At 45.0% G+C, this 23,713-nt stretch overlaps 1 protein-coding gene across 1 annotated transcript in view; it reads right to left on the bottom strand.

Moving 5' to 3' along the window:
- Positions 1-11,285: 11,285 nt before the first annotated feature.
- Eif2ak3 (eukaryotic translation initiation factor 2 alpha kinase 3) overlaps positions 11,286-23,713 on the bottom strand; it is a 64,854-nt gene continuing 52,426 nt past the window's right edge. Inside the window, exons 14-17 of the mRNA XM_040737825.1 lie at positions 20,463-20,630; positions 15,749-15,850; positions 14,238-14,300; positions 11,286-12,433 (exon numbers count right to left, since the gene is read on the bottom strand). Coding sequence (XP_040593759.1) covers positions 12,233-12,433; positions 14,238-14,300; positions 15,749-15,850; positions 20,463-20,630 — 534 coding nt within the window. The 3' untranslated portion in view covers positions 11,286-12,232. The remainder of the gene's footprint in view (positions 12,434-14,237; positions 14,301-15,748; positions 15,851-20,462; positions 20,631-23,713) is intronic.

Here is a 23,713-nt window from a genome sequence, read left to right as displayed (position 1 = left end):
GGTTACCTCACTCAGGATGGTTTCTTCTAGTGCCACCCATTGGCCTGAGACTTTCAAGATTCCATTGTTTTTTTTTCTGCTGAGTAGTACTCCATTGTTTAATAAACAGAGTTATTTTTTTGTTTGTTTGTTTGTTTTTTCGAGACAGGGTTTCTCTGTATTGTTTTGGAGCCTGTCCTGGAACTTGCTCGGTAGACCAGGCTTCGTCTCGAACTCACAGAGATCCCCTGCCTCTGCCTCCCATGTCCTGGGATTAAAGGCATGCGCCACCACCACCCGACATTAAACAGAGTTCTTAATTGGTTTAAATAATAAAAACCCAGAGTCAGATATAGAGAAAATTTTTTTTGTTATTTAAACCAATTAAGAACTCCATTTACAAGAGACACCTGAGGTGGCCCCCTGCCCCATTTTCCCACATAATGCCCTCCATCAGATACACCGCAGGACAACAGCCTCTCCCAATCTCGTACCATATAGGTTGTCATCCCTTGTCAATTTTTGGCCCTGGGAGGAATGCTTGCAAGAAGGCTGAAGAAGCAGGGCTGGTGCTTGCAGGCCAACAGTCCTTGAATATGAACATTCCTTGATGTTCACAGGTGCTGTATTCCTTCGTGGTCATTTCCCCCAGGCTTAGGAATTTTCATGCCCATTTCATAGAAGGGACAAGGGACCAAGCAGTTGGACCGTGATTCACACTGTGGGTTCAGACTTCTACTGTCGCATGGCTTCTCCTAGGTGAACGTTGCCCCCACCCACACTCTACACTGGTGACTACTACTGAGAGTGCCTGCCCGGGGAGGGCACCTGAGCTCCTTGAGAAAATGTGGGCAACAGGTCCAGACAGAGCCAGTTCCTGGGATTCACTGTGTCCAGTTCAGAGGAGGCTGAGTGACTGGTGCTGTGCGGGAGAAGCCACAGAATTGGGCACTGGTTTCTGGGAGAAGGAAACAGCAGTCAGGCTTTCCTGAAGATGAATACAATGGTGTGGTGGGCTGGATGAATAGATGTGGGTTTGGAGGTCTGTGTTGAAATATATGAAACCATTCAGGCACAGCCACATTCCAGAATGTGCCCATTCATCTCCAAAAGTGTATGCGTATATGTAATTCACATAATGTATATATTATATATAATGTATGCACACATTTTTTCATTATTTTGGTGGAGGGTAAGGGTGGAGGGGTTGTATACACACACACACACACACACACACACACACGATATGTATGTATGGTGGTTTGAAAGAAAATGATCTACAAAGGGAGTGCCACTATTAGGAGTATGGCCGCTGTGGAGGCAGGCTTTGAGGTCTCAGATATGCTCAAGATACTGCCTAGTGTCTCAAACCACTTCCTGTTGCCTTTAGATGTGGACTCTCAGATCCTTCTCCAGCACCAAGCCAACCTGCATGCTTCTGTGTCCCACCATGATGATAATGGACTGAACTGTAAGACAGCCACCCCAATTAAATACTTTATAAGAGTTGCCCTTTTCTAGGGGATCCAAGTTCAGTTCCTAGCACCCACATGGTGGCTCACAACCCTCTGAAACTCCAATTCCAGGGGATCTAATAATTACTTCTAGCCTCCAAGGACACTGTGTGAATGTGGTGCACGGATACACATGCAGTCAAAACAATAAATCAATCTAGAAAAAGTTAAATTCACAGTATCATGATGGCTGCCATCTGTTGAGGGGAGGGAATGTTTGATAGGTAGTGGGGTGCTATAGAGTGGCCTCCATAGGCTCCCACATTTGAATGCTTGGTTCCCAGTCAGTGGAACTCTTTGGGAAGGATTAGGCGGTATAGTCTTGATGGAGTGGGTGTGGCCTTGTCGAAGGAAGTTTGTCACTGGGGTGGGCTCAGCGTTTCTCTCTTGGCCTGCAACTTGAGGACCAGATGTGAGCTCTCAGCTCCTTTTCCAGCACTGGGCCTGTCTGCCAGCATCCCTGCTGTGATGATCATGATGGTCGTGTGGAGCTGTAAGCCAATTAAGTGCTTTCTTCCGTAAGTTGCCTTGGTAATGGCGTCTTCTCACAGTAGTGGAACAGCAACTACGACAGGTGTACTTCAGGTGTGGAAAATGAAGACGTACTAGAGCTGGGTTAGGTGACAGATGCACTGGCAAAATCTTTCCAGAGCAGGCATGAGGACCTGCGTTCAAATTGCTAGCACCTGTGGAAAGCCCAGCAGGCAGTGTGCACTGTAACCTCTGCACTGGGGGCAGTTCTAGGCAGATCCCAGGCGCTCCCTAGTCATCCAATCTAGTTTAGATGGAGAGAGCCAGGATCAATAAAGAGCCCTGCCCCCAAGAATAAAGTGGAGGGAAGTCGAGGAAGAGACCAGTACGGGCAGGAAGAGGTGATGGTTTGGACCAAAATGGTATTTGCAGGATGGAAAAATGACAGTTTGGGATGTTCAGAAGTCTCCCCCTTTTCCAAACTTGTGCTTTAATGTCAAACAAAAAATTCAATATATATATAATCAAAAAAATTTTTTTGGTTTTTCGAGACAGGGTTTCTCTGTGGCTTTGGAGGCTGTCCTGGAATATATCAAAATATTTTAATGCTACTCTGGTGTTTTGTTTTTATTTTTGTTTTGCTTTTCGAGACAGGGTTTCTCTGTGGCTTTGGAGGCTGTCCTGGAACTAGTTCTTGTAGCTCTTGTAGATCAGGCTGGTCTCGAACTCACAGAGATCCTCCTGCCTCTACCTCCCGAGTGCTGGGATTAAAAGCATGCACCACCACCAAGTTTATGCTACTCTTAATACTATGACAAAACCTCTTTGTGTTCTACATGGGACCTAAGCCAACCCGCTGGCATCCTATGCCAGTTGTCAGCACTATGGACTCACTTAGACTCTAAGTAAAATTAACGTTAGTTGAACCCAGCTACTGGGACCCCTTGGCAGTCAGTCTAATAAACAGCCAGCTTCTGAGAACTCACGGCAACCCCTCATAGTTTTGGGAAGTGCAACTCAGAAGGCTAGAGGCAAATTATCACTAGTCACCCTTGGAAGACACTTTTGGCAATGCTCCGCCTAGTCTTGCACAGCTTTGAACCCTGTGTACAGCACCATCAACAGGCTAGACAAGCACATACTGGTGCAAGAATGGTAAGTCTGCTCTGGGGATGACCAAGCACTTTGTGATTAGATTTGAGGCTTGATCCATAGGAAAGGATTCGGATTTGCTACTAGAAAGCGTCTGAGCAGATCCTAGTTGGCCCTGGGGGAGAGGGGCTGCTGTTGTTTATTTTTCTTCTCTTTTCTTTTTTTCTCCGTTCCTGGTCCTCCCCCTTGGGACCCTGTCCGGTTCTTCTTTGTCTGAGTTTACCCATTGTGGGTGCATTCTTAGACGTGATAAACTTCTGCATCCTCTGGTATGTGTCTCCAATGGTCAGGTTGCCTGAGTGAGATTCCTCAACCTGAGGGGGCCCACAGCTCGCATTGTCCCAGCCTCTCCCCAGAGTCTGTCATCCCTAGGTAGCCAGTCTGAGTCCTTCCTGTTCCTGTCTTTACACCAGTAATTCCTGGCGCCACTCCTGGCTGAGCTGGAGCCAGATTCCCAGACACAACTGGGTGAATCGATGAAGCATCCCTGTATTTTAGATCTCTGCCACGTGCCCCCCCCCCCATCAGATGAAAATTAGCTATGTACCCTGGAGTGGGGGATACTCCTCAAAGTCCAGGAAGGAAGGAGGCACCCCCAGGCCTTTCCTCCGACCCCCCCAAGCCCATCCCAATCCCCACCCCTCATCTAATAGGAACTGAAGGGAAGGCTGGCTCTCTCTCCGTCCAGTCGTCCTTCCGTCCCCCGTGTCCCCTGTCGTGTTCTACCCCCCCTCCCCTTTCTTCAAGGATAGTTCTCTACTACTTCAATAGCAACCACAGGCACATCAGGTTGTCTTCACCTAATCCTGCCGCCCGCCTGTGCTCCTGGGGTGCATACTGTGTCACCTGGGTTTCTATGTGGCAGATTTAAGCAGGCTGGGTTTTGTTTGCTTGTTTGTTGAGACAGGGTCTCACTATGTAGCTCTGGCTGGCTGAGAACTCACTGTATAGCTCAGACTGTCCTGGAATTTGGAGAGATTGGCTGGACTCTTTGTCTTAAGTGCCGGGATTAAAACTGTGCCCACAAAAGTCACCTGGCCTTTTACAAGGTCTTACATGTCATTCCCTCTTGCTCCCTTCAGTTTTCATGTCTGTCCTTTTCACCTGAGGATAATCAAAGGGAGCAACTAGGAGTTCCTTTTCTACAGTTTTATCCAACCGGACAGAAGGATACTCATAGCTCTGTGTGCGTGTGTGCGATTTTCTCAAATCTACAGTTTAGCCAGCCAGTCACCAGCCCTGGAGAAAGCACTCATCTTTGAGCTAAGGGATGTGAGCCCCGACTTCATTCTGAGTCTCTATTGAACTCTGGGTGTGTATCAGATCCTACGATAAAGGTCGGGTCTCTCTCTCATTTTCGTCTTCACACTGTGCTGTTTGCAGTAGTGGAGTCGATTAGAGAGCTGAAGGACAACTGTAAACAAGAAGCCAGAGGCTGTGATGTCTTGTCACCTGTCACTCCAGAAGGGGGAGGGGAATGCCCCCAGGGTTTTGGAGAAGCAAGAAGGGGACTTGTTATGCAGATGTGGATGGTGTAGCGGCAAGTGGGTTATTACAAGCTACTGTTGTGCTACTGTAGTTATGTTAGCTATGTAATTTTTGCCCCCTGGCATGTAAAACAACAATGGAAACGATTTTTACCAAGAAGTTAGTAAAACTAGAGGTCATGCCAACTCTATAAAACAGTACAAATTCAAGATCACTAGCATATTATAAATGTTTCCTTCCTTCCTTCCCTCTCTCCCTCCTTCCTTCTTTCTTTTGTGTTGTTTGAGAAAGAGCCTGGCATAGCCTGACTAGCCTCAAAAAATTTCTATGGAACCAAAACCGGCTTTTCATTTTTGAACCTCCTGCCAGTGACCCATGCAGAAGGTGGATCTATGAGTTTGAGGTCAGCCTGGTCTACATATTGAGTTTGAGGACACTCAAGGAGACTTAGAGAAAGGGAGGGAGAGAGAGAGAGATTTCAGGTGTGAAATGGTTCTGGTTTTGTAATTTTATTTGACAAGGTTGGCAGTGACAGTAGTCACAAAACTATTACATTCTTGAAGAAGTTCACCCCAAGCCGAAGTTTGGGCATGACTCCTATAAACACTCTACACCCATGAAAACAATTTCATCTGCAGGAAACTATTTGGGTTGGTTGGTGCCATCATGTTCTACCTCTCTGCAACTTATGTTTGCCATTTCTCTTCCTAAAAGACCATTTAAAATTTCCACTTCTGCTGCAGACTGACTCATTGACATACTATCCACAGTGTGAATGCATCTCTCTTTATCCACCAGGTTGAGTAACTCTTTAGAAGATTCTTGAAGCGATGATACCCTCTTCTCCTTCATGACATCTCATCGTCACCTCTCTGTGTAGTGAGCATTGTCTAGGAGGCCACAGAGCACTGTGTCTGCCCGCATTGCACAGCTCCAGGTCCTATCTATGCTCCCGAGACTGGCAGGAAGGATACTTGGACCAAAGTTGCTGTCATCTCTCATGACAGTGTCTCTCGACACAATTTAAAAGCTAACTTTGGACAGATGCTTGGGCCTACGATGGGATGGCTCAGCACCTAAAGCGCTCATTGCTCATCTTGATGACGGTGGAAGGAGAGAATTGTCACATGCCTGCTGAGCCATCCGTTCACCCCCACATGCACACACCAAATATATTCTAAACACATGTTTTAAAGAAGTGTATTTATTTTATGGTGGGTAGAGGGTAGGCGCACACCACGGTGTGTGTGTGTGTGTGTGTGTGTGTGTGTGTGTGTGTGTGTGTGTAGGTCAGAAGATAACTTGGTGGAGGTGGATTTCCCCTTCCTTGGGGCCCAGGGATCAAACTCAGGTCATCAAGCTGGGCAGCAGGTGCCTTTTCCCACTGAGCCACCTTGCCAGCCCAATAAACAAAAAAAAGTTCAAAGTTACTATCATTTAGGAAGGCAATGAGTACTTCCAAAATGACAAGCCACTCACCCCAACCACCATAACGTCTCACGAAGTCTCTCATAACTGAAGATTGGAAAGCAGTAACAGGGGGCCCAGCCTTGGGTTGCTGGGGCCGTCACTCTTAGCTGCTGCTGGACAGTGATGTCTTTCGGCTCCTGCTGCCCTAGCTTAGGCTCTCTGGTCTTTGGCTGAGTAGTTTAAGGTTGTGGCCTCTGCCTTCCTGTCCAAAGTTCTTTCTCCCTCTAGTCAACCCCCTTCTTTGTTCACCATGATGACCTTAAAATTGCTCCTCATGCTGTCTCCAGCTCAGAAACTTTTGACAGGTTCTCGTGTGCTAATGACATCTCAACTTAGCCCCAGAGAATTGTGGGTCAGTCTCTAACTAAAGGGATGCTTGGCCAGGCATAATGCTTATGCCTGCCATCCAGGTATTTGGGAAGTTGAGAGAAGCCTGAAAGTTAGAGCCAGCCTGGGCTATAGGTGACACTCTGCCTCTAGTGTCACGAAAGAGGCCATTCTGCCCACAAAAAGTCACTGGTGTTTTGAGTATAGAAGCCTGGGCTTGGGCAGTTCCAAGAGGTTAGGACTCAGACCACAGCCCTGGCATGTCACTTAAGAGACAGTAATGGGCCGGGCAGTGGTGGCACACGCCTTTAATCCCAGCAGCGGTAGGCGAATCTCTGTGAGTTGGAGACCAGCCTGGTCTACAGGAGCTAGTTCCAGGTCAGGCTCCAAAAGTCACACAGAAACCCTATCTCAAAATACAAAACAAAACAACAACAAAAAAGAGATAGTAATGGGCAGGTAAAAATAGGTCTATAGTAGATAAAGATGCTTGCCCCCAAACTCAATGACCTGAATTTGCCTCTTGTGACGCATATGGTAGAAGGAGAAAATGAATTCCTACAAGTTGTCCTCTGGCCTCCAGATGTTCAATGTAGCATGTGTGCATCCCTGCCCCAACATTAAAACAATGAAAACAACAAGTTGAAAAAGAGATGAGTGATAGTGAGAAGTGGAGACAGGAAATTTATTCACAGCAGTGACAATGGGAAGAGACCAACGTCCAGTGAGCCCCCACTCCCAAGTCTGTGAGGTTTTAGACAATGTCTCATTATTTCCTTCAGGTGTGCAGTAGAGTGGAAGACCTGTCCTGCAGGTGCTGTTCTTTCTAGAATTCAAGGGAACCCAAAGGCAAGGCTAAGGATGATGGTTTCTCTCTGTTCCTTTAGCTGGAGTACTCAGCAAGGAGTCAGTGAGTTTAACAACAATGACACCCTCCTATGGAAAATCTATACTAGAAACTCGGGCACCAGGCTCTCATTGCCTGTGGTTCTATGTAGTGTGCAGACCTCAGTAGTCATTAAGTCATTGTACCTCTCTTTAGCCTTTCCACCAAGAGGTACATTTCATACCCCATCCTTCTTATGACTTCTCCTTTCTACAACTTTCTTTCTAGATATTTATTTGTTCCTTTGCTTATTTTTCAAGACAGGCTGGCTGTCCTGGAACCCACTTTGAAGACCAGGCTGGCCTCAAACTCACTGAGATCCACCTACCTCTGCCTCCCAAGTGCTGGGATTAAAGGCGTGCACCACCAGCGCCCAGCTATTTTTGAGTACATATGTGTGTCTGTATAGTACTTGTCAGGTGCCCTCAGAGGCCAGAAAAGGGAATCTGATGGCTTGGAGCTGGAGTTACGGGTATTTGTGAACCAACCAGTGTGGGTGTTGGTAATGGACTTGGGTCCTCCAGAAGAGCAGCAAGCACTGTTAAACACAGCCATCTCTCCAGTCCTTCCTTAACTTTTTTGCTTCTTTTTCTTATCTTTTGCCTTGTTTTGTTTGAGCCAGCATTTCTCTGTATATTCCTGGCTGTTGTGGAATTGGATTTGAGCTCAAAGCTCTGCCTACCTCTTCCTCCAAAGTGCTATGGTTAAAGGTGTGAGCTGTTTATTCACAATTTTCTTAATCTGCAGAGCAGAAAAAAGAACCAGGGAAGAGAGCTAGCTGTTTTGCTGTCCCCAGCTGTAGAGGTGTCCTTGGTGGAAATGAGCCACAGGTGGCATTTACTGTGTTTTCAGGAATGCAACATCCTGGGAAAAGCTCCATAAAGCTGTGCTTGAGGATATAGTTACAGGGACAGCAGATGTTCTGAGGGTGGACCAGAGGACAAGCAGAGTCCCACTGAGACCTTTTCTAGGAGTAAGACTGAGTGACTGTGGCTGCTAGCTGAACTAGGAGTGTGCTTCATTGCCTCAGAGAAAAAAGCAAAGCAATGAAACAGTTTTTCATGTATCCCCAGGAAAAGTGACAGAAGGGAGGAGAGAGGAGGGGGAGGAGAGAAGGGGAGGTGGGGGTGAGCTATCCCATTCTAATACCAGAAAGAGGACACATACGTAGCTAGTTTAAAACTTTGTCCTAGGCTCCTTGACTGCACCAGCACTCAGTTCTGGACCACTCACTTCTGGGAGGTGAGAACTGGAGGATGTGGAGATGTTACAGATTATTTTCACTGGGTCAAGATGTGTTACATTTGTTTCTGCTTCATCTGTCTAAAGATGTAAGGATGTGTGCTTAAGTATGTGTTGCATCTGTCTCACCTTGTTTGCCTAAGGCACCTGATGGGTCTAATAAAGAGCTGAATGGCCAATAGTTAGGCAGAGAAAGGATAGGTGGGGCTGGCAGGCAGAGAGAATAAAATAGGAGGAGAAATCTAGGAAAGAGAGAACAGGAAGAGCGAAAGAAGGAGAGAAAAAGGGGCATGCCTGGGACAAGAAGCCAGGCAGATGCCAGCTCTAGACTAGTTCTGACCACTGTTGTTTATTTTTTTGTTGTTGACCTGTTCCATGTGGTGATATATTATTTATGATTTATTAAAGCTTGCCTGAGGATTCAGAAAGCAAAGCCAGCTTCAAGCTATAGAGACCAGGCAATGGTGATACAAACCTTTAATTCCAGCAGTCATAGAGCTAGGCGGTGGTGGCACACACCTTTAATTCCAGGACTCAGGATTAACAGGTAGCTGGGTCTGTTAGTTCAGGGCCACACTGACTATATGGAATTGATTCAGTCCTAAAAATAAACATTTCACACAAAGGTGATCTCAGCACTAGGGATCACACACCTTTAATCCCAGCAGCAGGGAAATGGAAACAGGAGGACATGGCTGGACAAAGAAAGGAATAAGAGGAGGAGGAGACAGGAACTCAGAGTCTTTTGCCTCTGAGGATTCATGGAGACAGGATTGCCATTTCAGTTGGGTAGAGGTAAGATCTACTGACTTGGCTGCTTCTTGATCTTCAGCTTGATGTGTGAAACTCCGAAATCTGTCTCTGGGTCTTTATCGAGCTACACCTCCCCACTCTCAGGTCTACAATTCTGATGAAATCAGTAAAGGCAATATACAGGATTAAAATGACACAAGACTGGATTATATCATGTAAGAATTAATAAAACCATAGTTCAGAGCAAGAGAGTGGACAAATCATTGACTGGGAAGCAAAATGTCTGGGGTTTGATCCACATCTGCTCTTGCTTGCTTGGCGATCTTGGGTAAAACGTGTCACCTTTCTTCACTGAAGTTTGGCCATAAGCAGAATAGTGGTCACTGTGCTTTCAATGGCTAGTTCCCAGCTGCTGTGGGGGATCGAGGCTATGAGTTGGGTATGTCAGGAGAAACCAACTAATTCTTTGACTGGCATAAAAATGGAGTAGGAAGCAGCAAGAAGACCATGCTGCCCAGCAGACAGGAAAACGGGGCTGGCTGAGAGCCAAGCAGAACCTTGAGCAGCCACTGTGAGTCTAGTATTATCCAGACACTTTGGAAGTGTGTTTTCATGCCACATGCTACAACTGTGTGGTAGATGGAACTATTAGCCTTTCTTCATTGTGACAAAGTGTCTGAGAAACGTAATTTAAAGGAGGCAAGTGTGTAGTCAAGCACAACTGATCACTTCCTGGTGACAAAGATGTCAGCGATGCAATGTACCCTTCAAATGTATACTCGTAAGCCCACTTCCTCAGAGCAGGTCTCACTTCCCAACAGCCCATTAAAAAAATTATGTGTTTGTATGTGTGTGCCTGAGGGTATGTATGGGTACCACATGTACAGGAGCCCAAGGAGGTCAGAAGAGGACCTTGAATCCCGTGGAACTGCAGTTACAGGTCTGTGAGCTGCTATGTGGTTGTGGAAAGCAAACTTAGGTTAAGTGTTCTTAACTACTGACTTGTTTCTATAGGATTAACCCATTGATCAGACTCATGTCCTCATGAGCTGGTCACTTTTCCAAACCTCCAAAGTTCTGCTTCTGAATTTCAGAGACTGAGCCTTCAACAAGCCCTTGGGTGTAGACACATCTCTTGGCTGTGACTAGTTGGTTTGTGTCTACCAGCCCAGAGTGCCACATGACTTCATGGGCACTGAGATGTTGCTGTCAACTTGACAGAATGTAGAGTCACTGGGGAGATGGGCCCCTGAGCATGTGTGGAGGGTTATCTTGATTGGGTTATCAATGGGAGAAGACTCATCTTACTTTGGGGCAGGAGTATTCCCTCAGTAGAGGTTCCTGGACTGTAATCAAATAGGGATAGCAAGCTGGGCACAAGCGCTGAAGTATTCCTCTCTGCTTTCTGATGTAGATGTGATATGACCAGCCACCCCACGCTCCTGAAGAATTGACTTCCCTACTACAATGGACTGTACCTTGGGACTCAGCCAGTTTCTCCTGGAGGGTTTTATCTCAGGAACAGGCACAGCACCACCCCCTTCCTTTTCTCTTTGAGCTTCACTCTGGGGCATGGTCCTCTTTATTCGAAGTCTTTGGCAAGGAGCAGAGCACAGAACCTATCTTTGGTTATGAATCGTGCGAACGTGGGAAGTAACGGAAAAGACACTGGTCTTGAACAGCTTAAGAATAAGTTTTCATGGGGCTGGAGAGAGGACTCTGCAGTTAAGAGCATTTGCTGCTCTTCCGGAGGACCTGAGTCCTGTTTCTAGCACCCACATCAGATATCTCACAACCAGCTCCAGGGGATCTGACATCCTCTTCTAGCCTCTGCTGTTGTGCACGTGGGGCAGATATACACACATAAATAACAATTTTAAAAAAATAAAAGGAATACATTGTCTTGAGAGTAAGGGGCATAACCACTTAGAGCCTTATGATCCCATTTTGTAAGTTAGAAAAGCATCATTTGAGAACTTTCTAAAATAAGAGTCAACTGTAAGTACAATTTAAAAAAGTTTTATTAAATCATTTAGACTTGAAAGAAGTCATAATAGTTAACACACTTATGTGTGTTCTGTACATCACCAACCCAAATGGATTGATTTCAGAATTTTCATAAATAAAAAATAAACATATTTACAGGAAAAATGAAAACATGTTAGCAAGTTGAGATGATTAAACTTACCTATAATCAATTTCAGGGATATACCCACTTACAGTATTATATATAAGATAGGATTCTATTAGGATAAAAATTACATAATTGAAGAAGTTAGTTGTAATAGATGATCCACTTCTTACCAGTTTTTTTTTAAACCCTCAAATCAGAACCTAAGACCGATACCTAAAAAGCTTCATTTTTCCCATTATTGGAGGTTAAAAGGTACAAAAAGTTCCTAACACTCCCTAGGACAACCTAACGGATGGAGCTATTCAATGCTGCAGACTATGACACTACGGACACGAACCTCGACCCGGCTTGTGCTATGTGCCTCCAAATAGTGCAGACGGGTCAAGTGCCCCCCAGGGACAACACTAGAGTCAGCTTTATGACAACCACTTTCAAAATCACCTGTGTCTCTAGAAGGCATATCTCTAGAGTGGGTAGTCGCCATGGGGGGGTCTCTGACTCTTTTGTGCTATAAAGATTATTTCCAGTTCAGCTCATTTCAGGGATCCTTTCTACCTCCTGGTGAAAAGCGAGGATTCCAAAGCTTGACCTAGTTTTGGGACACCAACAAGGAACAAGCCCACGTGTCGTTTGCATAGCCCTTTCCTTGAAGTTCAGAGAAAACTGGACTAGGCCCACAATCCAGTCTGACTTAGAAAAACTGGTCCCAAATCACATTGCTCAAAGCATAAAATCTGAGTCCACCGCTGTGAAGAGCCACATTCCTCAAGGTGCCTGCTCCTTGACACCTGCGAGGGTTGCTGGCACGGCTGAAGGCTAGTTGTCAGGCAGTGGGCTGTGCGAACAGCTGGGCTGTCTGGAATGCTTTGTTCCAGATGAACTCATGGAACGGGACCGCTGTCTCAGAACTACCTTCCCCGGAAACTCCAAGTTCTCAAATACAGCATTTTCAATGATGTTTATAGCTTCAGGCCTCTCCGTGGGAGATGGAGAGAGCATGTCTTGAACCATCATATGCTGAAACATAAAAATGGTTTTGTGTTAAGAAGTTCTAGTTTTAGATTATTAAGCAGTTCTTTAAGTCAAGGAAAATAACAGATTATGCATTCACTCACATACCCATACTTGGGTGCAGTACAGGAGCTGCATTGCAGGGCACTGAAGGTGGTAGGTAAATGGTCTTTATTTAGCTTTAGTCTCAGATCCAGCAAAACTTCTCTGAAACTATTTTAAGTGTGTGAAGCTCTCACAGAAAGCCCAAAGCAGCCACAGAGAATATGTAAAGAGCATTGTTGTGATCCATCACTGTGTGTGTGTGTGTGTGTGTGTGTGTGTAGGTGCTGTATGTCCTTGAGCACCTGCAGACACCAGGGGATGTCAGGACCCTGATCTAATACTCTCCACTTTATTCCCTTGAAACGGGGTCTTTCACTGAACCTGGAGCCAGGCTGGCAGCCAGCAAGCCCCAGAGGTCTTCGCTCTCTACAATGCTAGGTTAAAAATGTGTGTCAGCATGTCCATCTTCTATGTGGTTGCTGGGGATTCAAATTTGGGTCCTCAATAAGCACTCTTATCCACTGAGCCATGTCCATGGCCGTTGAGGTCAGGCCTGATGACCTGAGCTGGCTTCTTAGGCCCCACGTGGTAGAAAGAACTGAACCCCAAAAGTTGTTCTCTAACTTCCATGTGTGCACGTGCACTCACACATTCTCTCTCAATAAATAAACTTACAAATAGGCTAAATCCAGCCTGCTGCCTATCAGCCTGGCTGCAAATCTGCAGAGGCTATTTGGATGTAAATGGTATTCTTATAATGAAAAGAAAGGCTTCAGAATCATATCCTTGAGGTGCAGATGTGACCTGATTTTAGATATAGATTCACCTTACCAATACATATGAATCTACAATAGTCTCGATTCAGCATTTTAAAAGGATTTATCATATATATTGGTTTTTCAAGACAGGGTTTCTCTGTGTAGCTTTGGAGCCTATCCTGGAACTAGCTCTATAGACCAGGCTGGCCTCAAATTCACAGAGATCCACCTGCCTCTGCCTCCTGAGTCCCACCACCCAGCTCAATGTGTAAATATTAAAGCAGTAAGTTTGTGGACTCAAACACACTATGGGAAAAAATGTTACAAAAAGAAACGACAATTTTATAGTTTGTTTTTAACAGGAAGACCAGCTTAATCTTCCCCTAATCTTCTAAACCCCTTCCTGTGTGCTTAACCCATACCTGGAATCAATGGCCAGTGGGGCCTTTTAGGATAAGCCATTTTAATATTATTGTTTTTATTTTTATGAACATTGATGTTTGTTTTGCCTGTGGAAGGATGTTGGGTCCCCTGGAACTGTAGTTACAGACAGCTGTGAGCTGCCATGTCAATGTGAGAATTGAACCTGGATCCTCTGCAAGAGCAGTCAGTGCTCTGAACGGCTGAGCCATCTCTTCAGCCCCCAAGATAAGCCAGTCACCAACAGAATGAGTCAGTGCAACATGATGCTCCTGTGAGGGCGCTTTATGAAGTCAGCCTCAGGGATGACAGTTTGGCCTCTGCAGGCCACTGGGCTGAAATCAGTCCTAACAGACGGGTCCTCTGGAACAGTGGTTCTCAACCTTCCTAATGCTTTGACCTTCCTTTGACTCCAAAGGGGTTGAAACCCAGAGTTTGAGAACACTGCTCTAGGATGTCAACAGTCTCATCTGAAAAGGGGAAGCTGACCAGTTGACTGCTAAAGACTTTTGCATTTCAGGGAAGTCTTTAAGAACACTTTAAGCACTGAATACAATCTTAGAGAAAGACGCTGAGACTATACATACCTCTCGGGGGTATTTCTGAGTAAACAGCGGTGGAAACTTCAGATTTCTTACATCAGTTAAGGTCTAAAAAGAAAAAAAAACTGTGTTTAATCTTTTAATTTGTTTTCATATGGATCGCTGTTGTATTTTTAAAAAAGCGACTCGAGAGAGAAAGTTGACATGCATCAGAGTTCAAGCAGAGGTTTTTTTTTATTAAGGGAAAAGGAGTAAAAAGGGGGAGACTGCCCTCTGGGGACAGGAGCAGTGGGGGGAGGGAGAGAGAGAGAGAGAGAGAGAGAGAGAGAGAGAGAGAGAGAGAGAGAGAGAGAGAGAGAGAGAGAGAGAGAGAGAGAGAGAGAGAGAGAGAGAGAGAGAGAGGTGGGGGGCACAGGGCCCTTTAAAAAGGAACGTAGTGGCCGGGTGTTGGTGGCGCACGCCTTTAATCCCAGCACTCGGGAGGCAGAGGCAGGCGGATCTCTGTGAGTTCGAGACCAGCCTGGACTACCAAGTGAGTTCCAGGACAGCCTCCAAAGCCACAGAGAAACCCTGTCTCGAAAAAACAAAAAAAAAAAAAAAAAAAAAAAAAAGGAACGTAGTGAATGTGCACAGGTGGCGCTCTTAGTGGCAGCAGCTGAGGGTGTATCCTGTCAGAGTTCTAAAGACAGGCCAGCCTAAATAGAAATCTCTATTTCTCACACATCCCAGGCAAATACTCTCCACTGGTAACACCACAGACTGTCTTTTCATTTTCGTTTACTGTTATTAATGTACATATCAATGTGCATTATGTGTGTGCACATATCTGGGCAAAGGCTTTCAACTATGGAGCCTTCGCTCCAGTTTCTCAAAAGTGTCTTTGATGAGCTAATGAGGCCACAAATTTGATTCTTGATTTTGTTGGATCTCTTTTTTATTTGTTTAGACAGAGCTCACTAGGTAGCTAGTAGCCCTGACTGTCCTGGAATTTAATATATATAGATCAGGCTAGCCTCAAACACAGAGATCTGCCTGCCTGTGACTCCAAACTGCTGGGATTAAAGGTGTGCACTGCCACACCCAGCAAGTACTGTGTGCCTGGACACCTATGGTCATGGTTCGTTCTGAGAAGGAAAAACCTAGCTGTGTGTCACTTGCCAGCATTGAAGGCTATGAGTGCATGGCCACTTGTCCTCAGTACCAGTTCCCTCCAGCTAACTGCCACTACTATTTCCTTCCCCCACTCAGGCTACCCTTGCAGTTCCCTCTGGCTTTGCGTTGATCACAAAGGTACCAAATGCAAAATACTGTTAAGATTATAACGAATTTATGCCAAAGGGACATCTAAAAATAACCCCCCTTTGCCCCTTGTTAACTATCTAATGGCATCAAGGTAAACAATGGTGCTGGAGGGTTAGTCCAGCTGAATTCCATTTTCAGGAGGATTGGAAGCCTTTCATACACACACACACACACACACACACAAAGAATTTAAAAACTCTTGTGAATTTTAAATACTTTTCTCTTTCCATCTTTTGGGAGTAAAATATACCTACCCGGACTCGTTCCATCTGAGTGCTGAATGGGTAAAGTAACTCAAACAGAATCAAGCCCAAAGAGAAGATGTCCACTTTATGGGAGTAGTTGTTTCCGTGAATCTGAAATGGCATGAAAATATGTAAGAAATTACCCCCAGAGAGAGCACATCATCACAGCATTAACATAGAGATGGCTCAGTTGCTATGACAGCATCACTGAACCCCAGAGCTGACTTAGTACCTCTGGGTATAAGTGTCTGGGTAAAAATGTTAGTAAAGAGTTAACTGCTAAGGCCCTCTCCCCACCCTCTTCCACTGTGGGCAGGTGTAATTACACCACTCAGCATTACAGAGGGAAAGCCCAGGTAAGGCTTGAGATATGCATCAGCAAAATCCGCAGAAACCTGGAGCCTCGTGTGCTGGAGCCTCCAAGGGCTGCTCAGCCCCCCTGAGGTGAAGCTTTTCAAAGCGACACTATCTGAAGGCAATCTCATTTCTAATCACCATAGTCCTGAAGACTCCTGACGGTCATTACTCCAAGCCACTAATCAACCTGGGAGCCTTCATTACGCACTTAATTGCAGACTGCTTTGTATGCATAGCTCTATTTTTCATGTGCATATTTCTTGTTCTTTCCCCGTTCTGGCAGGGAGGAGACCTGCTGCTTTTGTGTTCCTTTCCCATCATTCAGCACTGGGCTAAGTATAGAGAAGGCCCTCAATAAATTCCTGATACCATGAAGCAATGAATCACAACTGATCTCCTCTATTATGGAAAGCCCCATTCAAATGCAAAGGGAACTCCTGGTGCCTGAGAGAGCCCCTTTATTTATGAACAGTTCCTCAGGCCAGTTACTTGACTACAGGTAAACAGCTCTGGACCTGGCTCACCTCAGAACTGCTGGACTGGGGGAGGGAGGGGGGAGCGGCTGTTAGGGTTGAGGCCATCGCCTCCTCTTCTCTACGCCACTTTAGGTATCTGCATCCCTGCTTCCTGCTCCTGCTCCCAAAATGGCAGGTGGAACGTTCCAGTGACTGTATCAGCTGTGTCACCCTACTTCCTTCTAAAGTGACTATAGCAATCTATCTGCATTGTCCCTTACCTGCCCCACCCTGTCTCTGAGGCGTGGGAAATATATTCAAGGTCATTGCCCACAGAGGCACAGGGAAGAAAGAACCCACAGACACTGTTTGGTACCCGGACAACTGACGTTTAATCCCATCCAATCTGTCCATGGCAGGGTAGTGGAGATGTGACAGAGTTGCTGGGGCAGTTATCCGAGTGACAAGCAAAACTGACACTAACTTTAATATCTGAAACAAACACCGAGCAATCTGAACTGAGTGAATGCTTCACAGACAAGAGCTGTCTGTGATGGCCAAGAACACACAAATGGTCACATTGTATTAAAAGAATCCCAATTTTGGTTTCCAACAAAACAATGTTGTTTTACATAAGTGTATGTGTACATAGCTGGAAATGACAATATTTTACATGTATTTTTAGTAGATGCCCTTTTATTAAATAGTCCTGTATTTTCCACATTCCCCACATAGAAGACAGATTCATATATAAAGAGAAAAAAGCATTATTAACCAGTTACTGGAATATAAAATTTTTGGACTTAAAATTTTCTGTATACATTTTAAAAAAATATTTATTTGTTTATTTTATGTATATGAGTGTTTTGTTTTCATCCATACCAGAAGAGGGCACCAGATCTCATTACAGATGGTTGTGAGCCACCATATGGTTGCTGGGAATTGAACTCAGGACCTCTGGAAGAGCAGCCAATGCTTTTAACCTCTGAGCCATCTCTCCAGCCCCCTGTATATATTCATTTTAATCACATGAAATTGTGGAGATTGAGCTGTTGTTTGAAGAACACGTTATTGAGTACACCACAAGAGGGCAGCAGATTGGCAGTTTATTGAGTATTCCACAAGAGGGAAGCAGGCAGGGCAACCACTAGGTATGCCTGACATTGTATTTGAAGAAGAGAAATAAGACAATTCCCAGTTACCAAATTTTCTTTTGAAGGCTTGCAAGGCTGAACTTTTTTTAAAAAAACAAACGTAAGCAAGAACCCAGACTCTGGGAGACTGGGAATCCCAGCTGCATTTTAATTGCTGTGCACTCACGGTTCCTATAGCCACCTAAATTTGTACTTTTGTCTTCTTTCCCTCACTCAGTCCCCTCCCTCTTCTGTCTTTGTAACATGTTCTTGTTATGTCACCCAGGCTGGCCTGGCACTTGCTAGGTAGCCTAGGCTAGACTTGAATTTGCAACCCTGCTTCAGTGTCCTGAGTTTTGGGATTACAGGCATATACTACCATATGCAGTGTTAAAGATTTGTCATCAATCTTGTTCTCAGGTGGTATCTCTGCCCAGCCTAAGCTCACCCCTTCCCCAGACATCTGTGTCTATAGGGAAAGCATAATCACACAGTGACCAAGTTTCTCTGGTGCCCACCCCTTTTTATTGCTTTATTTACTTAGAAGATTTACTATTTTGATTTATGCTTATGTGTCTGGGGTGGTTGGGGAAGCATCAGATCCCTAGAATTTACAGACAGTTGTGAGCCACCCTACATGGGTGCTGGGAACTGAACTCTGGTCCTCTGAAAAAGCAGAGAGTCCCTAACCTTTTGATTACCTTTCCTGCCCCTCTCTCCCCCCTGCTGTAGACCCACCCCGCCCTGCACATTACAGTTATTTATCTTTTTGTGTGAGAGGGGCATCCGTGTGCACACGAGGAGGCCAGAGGGCAACCACAGGGAGTTGGGGCGTCCACCATGTGGATCCCAGGGACAGAACTCAGGTCCTTAGGCTTTGTGCACTTTCCCTGTCTGCTAATCCACAGATGTAATATCCCACCTGTCCCAGTAGAGGCACTGTTTCAGACAGAAGAATAAGAGATACAGGCAAAACTTTTGTTCCATTGTTTTCCTGCATGGAACCTAACTATTTACCAGTTCTGTAAATCTGTATCTACCTACATACAGGTGTGTATACATTCTTATTAATATAGATAATGTTATATAGAATTATCAGGTTGATTCTTTTTGTATATCACCAAGATTATAAATTTCTTGTGTTTGGATTTTTTCCATATTCTTCAAGGAAAATAATGATTTGAAATTAACTTTGTAAAAATTTTTTTCTTTTAAAATTATCAAAGCATTGTGTTTCATTTGCTGCCCCCCCCCGTCCTCTCCTGCTGGTCTTACTGCTTCCTCCTAAGTATCCCCACCCTGCCTTCGCGTGACAAGGAAAGATACTGACTTAGAACGCGCATGCTTTGGAGGGGGAGAAAAGACCATTTTAGAGAGTTGAAATGCTATGAAAAGAACATGTTAGCAGAGGGTGGGGTGCTCCAGCTTTTGGGGGTGATCCAGCTGTCAGAGTACCCTTTGGTAAGTGAGCCCTTCACTAAGAAGCATCCAGAACCAGTAATTCCTACTCTGCTCCCACAATACTTAAATGTAATATTTATTCTGACCCCAGAGACAATGGCTAATTTTAAATTATTTGTTAATTTTTCTAAGTTTACTTGTGTGTGGATGTGCATTTACACACACGCCATTGTGTCCCTGTGCCGGTCAGGGACTGGTCCTTCCTTCCACTGAGTGGGTCTCAACGATAGAAACTGGGCTGGCAGCAAGTGCCTTTACCCATGGAGCCATCTTGTCAGTTGATGATTAATGTTTAAAAATGTAATTAAAACCTTTTTATATCAATCCTGGTAATATGCTGATGTATAAAAACAGAAGTCAAGGAAAATACACAACAGGTTAAAATTCCAAGTTCCCTCACTCAGGTCAGAAGTAACAGCTGTTGGCCATTTATGGTTTTCCTGGTCTTTCCTCCTTGGGACACAGATGTATACTTACGACATTTTGATATGCTACACTGTTTTTATTTTTCATTCACCAAGTCTTAGCTACATCATTTGAACAGTCTAATTATTTAGGCCAACTGATTTCTCTCTGGCTCCTAAAATCTTTGCTGTATTCCTTTTTAGTTTATTTTTTCTGCTAGAGGAACTTACTGTTTTGGTTCAAGACTATTAAAACAATCTGGTGATGCCGTTTTCCTACCTTAGGCTTGTTAGTCATCCTGTAGCTCCTGTCTCCAAGCTGAACACAAACTACGACTGTGCTTAAGCACTGATGGCTCATGCAATAAAACAAACGTACGAGGCAAAGGCAGGAAGCAGAGGGTTCAAGGCCTGAGCTGTACGAGACCCTGTCTCAGAACCCGAACAAACACAACGTCACAAACTTAGGTCCAAACAGGACTTGGAAAGCTTGTGTGCATTTCAGTGTCTTTCATCTGTTTGTCACATTGCTCATGGACATCGCCGTCTGTCCTCTCCCTCGCACTCCACCTCTTTCCCTTTGAGTTTTTGAGACAGGTCTTATTTTGTAGCCTAGGCTGGATTTGAACTCATGGCCCTCCTGCTCCAGCCTCCCGACTGACTTCTTGGACTACTTGCCATGAGCCACCATGCCTGGCTCTCTACGTCTCTTTCCAGGATCTTGTTCAGAGGCGAAAGTGGGTCTCACGATTGTATTTTTCACCCCACTCCCAGGGTGGAGTTGTGTTCCCTAGGGCAGAACTACTCTCAGTTTTTAGGCTGAATTACTGGCTACTGTATGGAGGACACTGGAGGACACTCATTAGGCATAACTACCTCACTGCCTGGCTAACCCCAAGTCTGAAAGACTCACCTGCTCTGGGCTCATGTAGAGCTTGGTCCCCACTTGTCCTGTGTGTGTGGCGTAGGCTGGCATTGGAGTCAGAACAGTCTGCTCTTCCTCATCTTGGTCCATGGCGGTCACTAGTCCAAAGTCCCCAACTTTGACCACATCATCCATGGTGAAGAATATGTTGGAAGGCTGGGAAAAATAAGGAAAACAAAACAAAACACAATGAGTATATACAGAGAAGGGAAAGAAGTCAAAAGAATTTTATGATTTCAAAAAAGAAATAGGATATTCTAAAGTATACGACTCTTTAAAATGAGTCACTGTCCCCATGAGGAGGAGTAGCTGACCAACACAAATTAGATTCCATGGTTTTTCAGTTTTGGTTTGCTATTAGAGAAAGAAAGGCTGGGAGGTGCTAGAGCATGCCTTTAATCACAACACTTGGCAGGGGCAGGCGATCTCTGTGAGTTCAAGGCCAGCCTGGTCTAGAGAGAGTTCCAGGACTGTCAAAGCTACACAGAGAAATCCTGTCTCAAAAACCAAAAACAAAGAAACAAAAAAACTCCAAGAGACAGACAGACAGACAAGACAGAGAGGGAGGGAGGGAGGTGGGTGGGTAGGGAGGGGTAAGAATATGATCAAACTATATGTTAGAGAAAGAAAACAAAGTGCTGATCTAATCGGTTTACTATTTTTATAGAATTTTGTCATGTGCAATCAGTACTTAATTAAACTTACAAACATACTTGATTAATTTTAACTGTTTTCTTTTTCTTTTTTTTCCATTTTTACAATTTAAATTATAAACAAGCTTGTTTCACACATCAATCCCAGCTCCCTCTCCCTCCCCTCCTCCCCCCTAGTCCCCCCACCCAATCCCCACTCCGATTCCCAGGGAGGGTGAGGTCTTCCATGGAGGATCTCCAGAGTCTGTCATTTCATCCAGGGCAGTGCCTAGGCCCTCCCGCTAACCGGTTTACTATTAACAAATGTAATATAACCCTTTGAAAAATCACAGTTGGTCCCCACTTTCTAGATATGGAAACCAAAGCCCCCCCCCAGCAAGTGGTAGAGCCAGGAATTGAATTTGGGCAGCCTGGCTCTGGCCCTGCTGCCACAGCCTGCATGCCTTACTCTATGGTATTTATTATCTGATGAACTGACCATCTAAAAAATGTCACACACTCACCATCTGATCTGTGTCCACGGGGGAAACAGCCCATCCAGGGAATCAAACTCATGATTGCTGTTAATACCATTTCTAAATCCCACATGCTCCTAATGCCGGAGCCACACTTAGGCCTCTGCCCTGAGTTCTAAATCCCCCCTTGAATCTGCTTATCAGATGCAGCTATTCAAAGGTCGGATGAGCTCCTCCAACTCTAGTTCCCCTATATGAAATCTATCGGTTTTCCCCAAGACAACAGTGACATAAGTGAGAATTGTTAAAGTGGTGAAAGAGGAGTCACTTATCTCATAAAAATCAAACCTTTTAGTGAATTAACTTCCAACATAAAATACTTCCAACACTGCCAGAAAGCAACGCTTCCCTTGATTCCTAAGATGCCATTATAAAATTGTGACTTTGAAGCAATGAGGTTACTCTAACTGAAATCTGTGGTAATGACCCAAAACTTTCTCACCGACAGTCCCATGTCAGAAGCAATAAATGACACTGCCTTTCTCCCTCTCTTTCTCCTCCTCCCCCATACTGGGCTACAGACCCACCCAAGGCCCCATGTCTACTATGTAAGAGCTACTAAAAGCAGTCCTTGCGTTGGAACTCTGTTTCTCTTGAGTCTCAAGTAGCTAGGCTGATCTCAGCCTCACTATATAGCTGAAGATTACCTTAAAGGTCTGGTGTTTCTCCTCACAATTTCTTTTTATGTGGTGCTGAGGATCAAACATGGCCTCATGCATGCTAGATAAGCACTCTACGCCCCGTTCTCATTTTCCAACAGCTATTAGTGGCAGAACTCTTAAAAGACAGCGTCTCTCTAGCTTCTATCTCCTGTGCTTCTCCTAGAAGCATTCTGACTAGCTGGGCATTGGTGGTGCAACCTTTAATCCCATCAGGGCACAGGGGTCCTTTCCAGTTCTCATTCCTATTTCCTCCCCAAACTCTTTTTTTTTTTTTTTTTGAGACAGGGTTTCTCTGTATTGTTTTGGAGGCTGTCCTGGAACTAGCCCTGTAGATGAGGCTGGCCTCAAACTCACAGAGTTCCGCCTCCCTTTGCCTCCCGAGTGCTGGGATTAAAGGCATGCACCACCAACGCCCGGCTCCTCTCCAAACTCTTAAAACACATTAAAAATTTTAAAAATATTCTGATGATTTTAGAAGAAAGTAACTTTATGTTTATTTGAAACATAATGGTCTCATGTAGTCCAGGCTAGCCTGAAACTTGCTAATGTGGCCAGTGATTGAGAGTGGGGATTGAACTCAGGGTCTCACTGCATGCTAGGTAGCACCCTACCAATGGGGATACACCCCCAGTCACAGAAACCAACTCCTGTTATAGCTACTTTAGTATCTGGAGCAAAAGTTTGTGGGTTGCACAAAATAAAACTTAAAAGACTTAAAACAAAGCCAAATCTGCCAAACATTTAAGTCACTTCCCTCAGAAAATGTTTGCAGGTTTCATACATACCTACTGGGGCTACCAGGAGCATGTGGATCCTGGCAAGAAACAGTCAAATCAAAGTTCAATAGTATCAGTTAACTAGTTAGAGTCCTGTACTCCTGTTTTTAGTAATCTATACCATAGAAACACTGTGTGTATGCATGTACTCATTACAGAGACAGGCTCTCATTTTGTGGCCCACACTGGCCTTGAACTCACATCAATCCTCCTGTCTCAGTCTCCTGAGTGTCGGGATTGCAGTACACTACCACTTGGATTTGGAATTTTTGAAGTTCAGCACACAGTATTGTGGCCCTGCTCAACACTGTATCCTCTTGGAACGGTTTAAGTTTCACAGCTACAGCCACCAGGGTAAGCATTTGCCACCTTTCTCTCGTTGGCTTCTCCCTCAAAGCCCACATAGTCAGCAATGGGGAAAAACATAGATATCTGCTGGCCCAAATCAGAGCTGGCTAGTGAAGAGACCCCTGTCCCTTCCCACTCAGGTTCCTCCTACCGTGTGCTGGGGAGACCCAGGGGTACCCGTGTCACGGTTACGCAAAGCCATAGGAAGTTTAGGCCAGCGAGGTGGCTTAGTGGATAAAGGTGCCCCTGCCAAGACTGGCAACCTGAGTTCAAGCCCTGGTCTCC

Source organism: Mesocricetus auratus, unplaced genomic scaffold (genome assembly GCF_017639785.1).
Source record: "Mesocricetus auratus isolate SY011 unplaced genomic scaffold, BCM_Maur_2.0 Super-Scaffold_100676, whole genome shotgun sequence".
NCBI classification, from domain to species: Eukaryota; Metazoa; Chordata; class Mammalia; order Rodentia; family Cricetidae; genus Mesocricetus; species Mesocricetus auratus.
The sequence above is the reverse complement of the archived record's forward strand: the minus strand, read 5'-3'. Positions and strand labels throughout refer to the sequence as shown.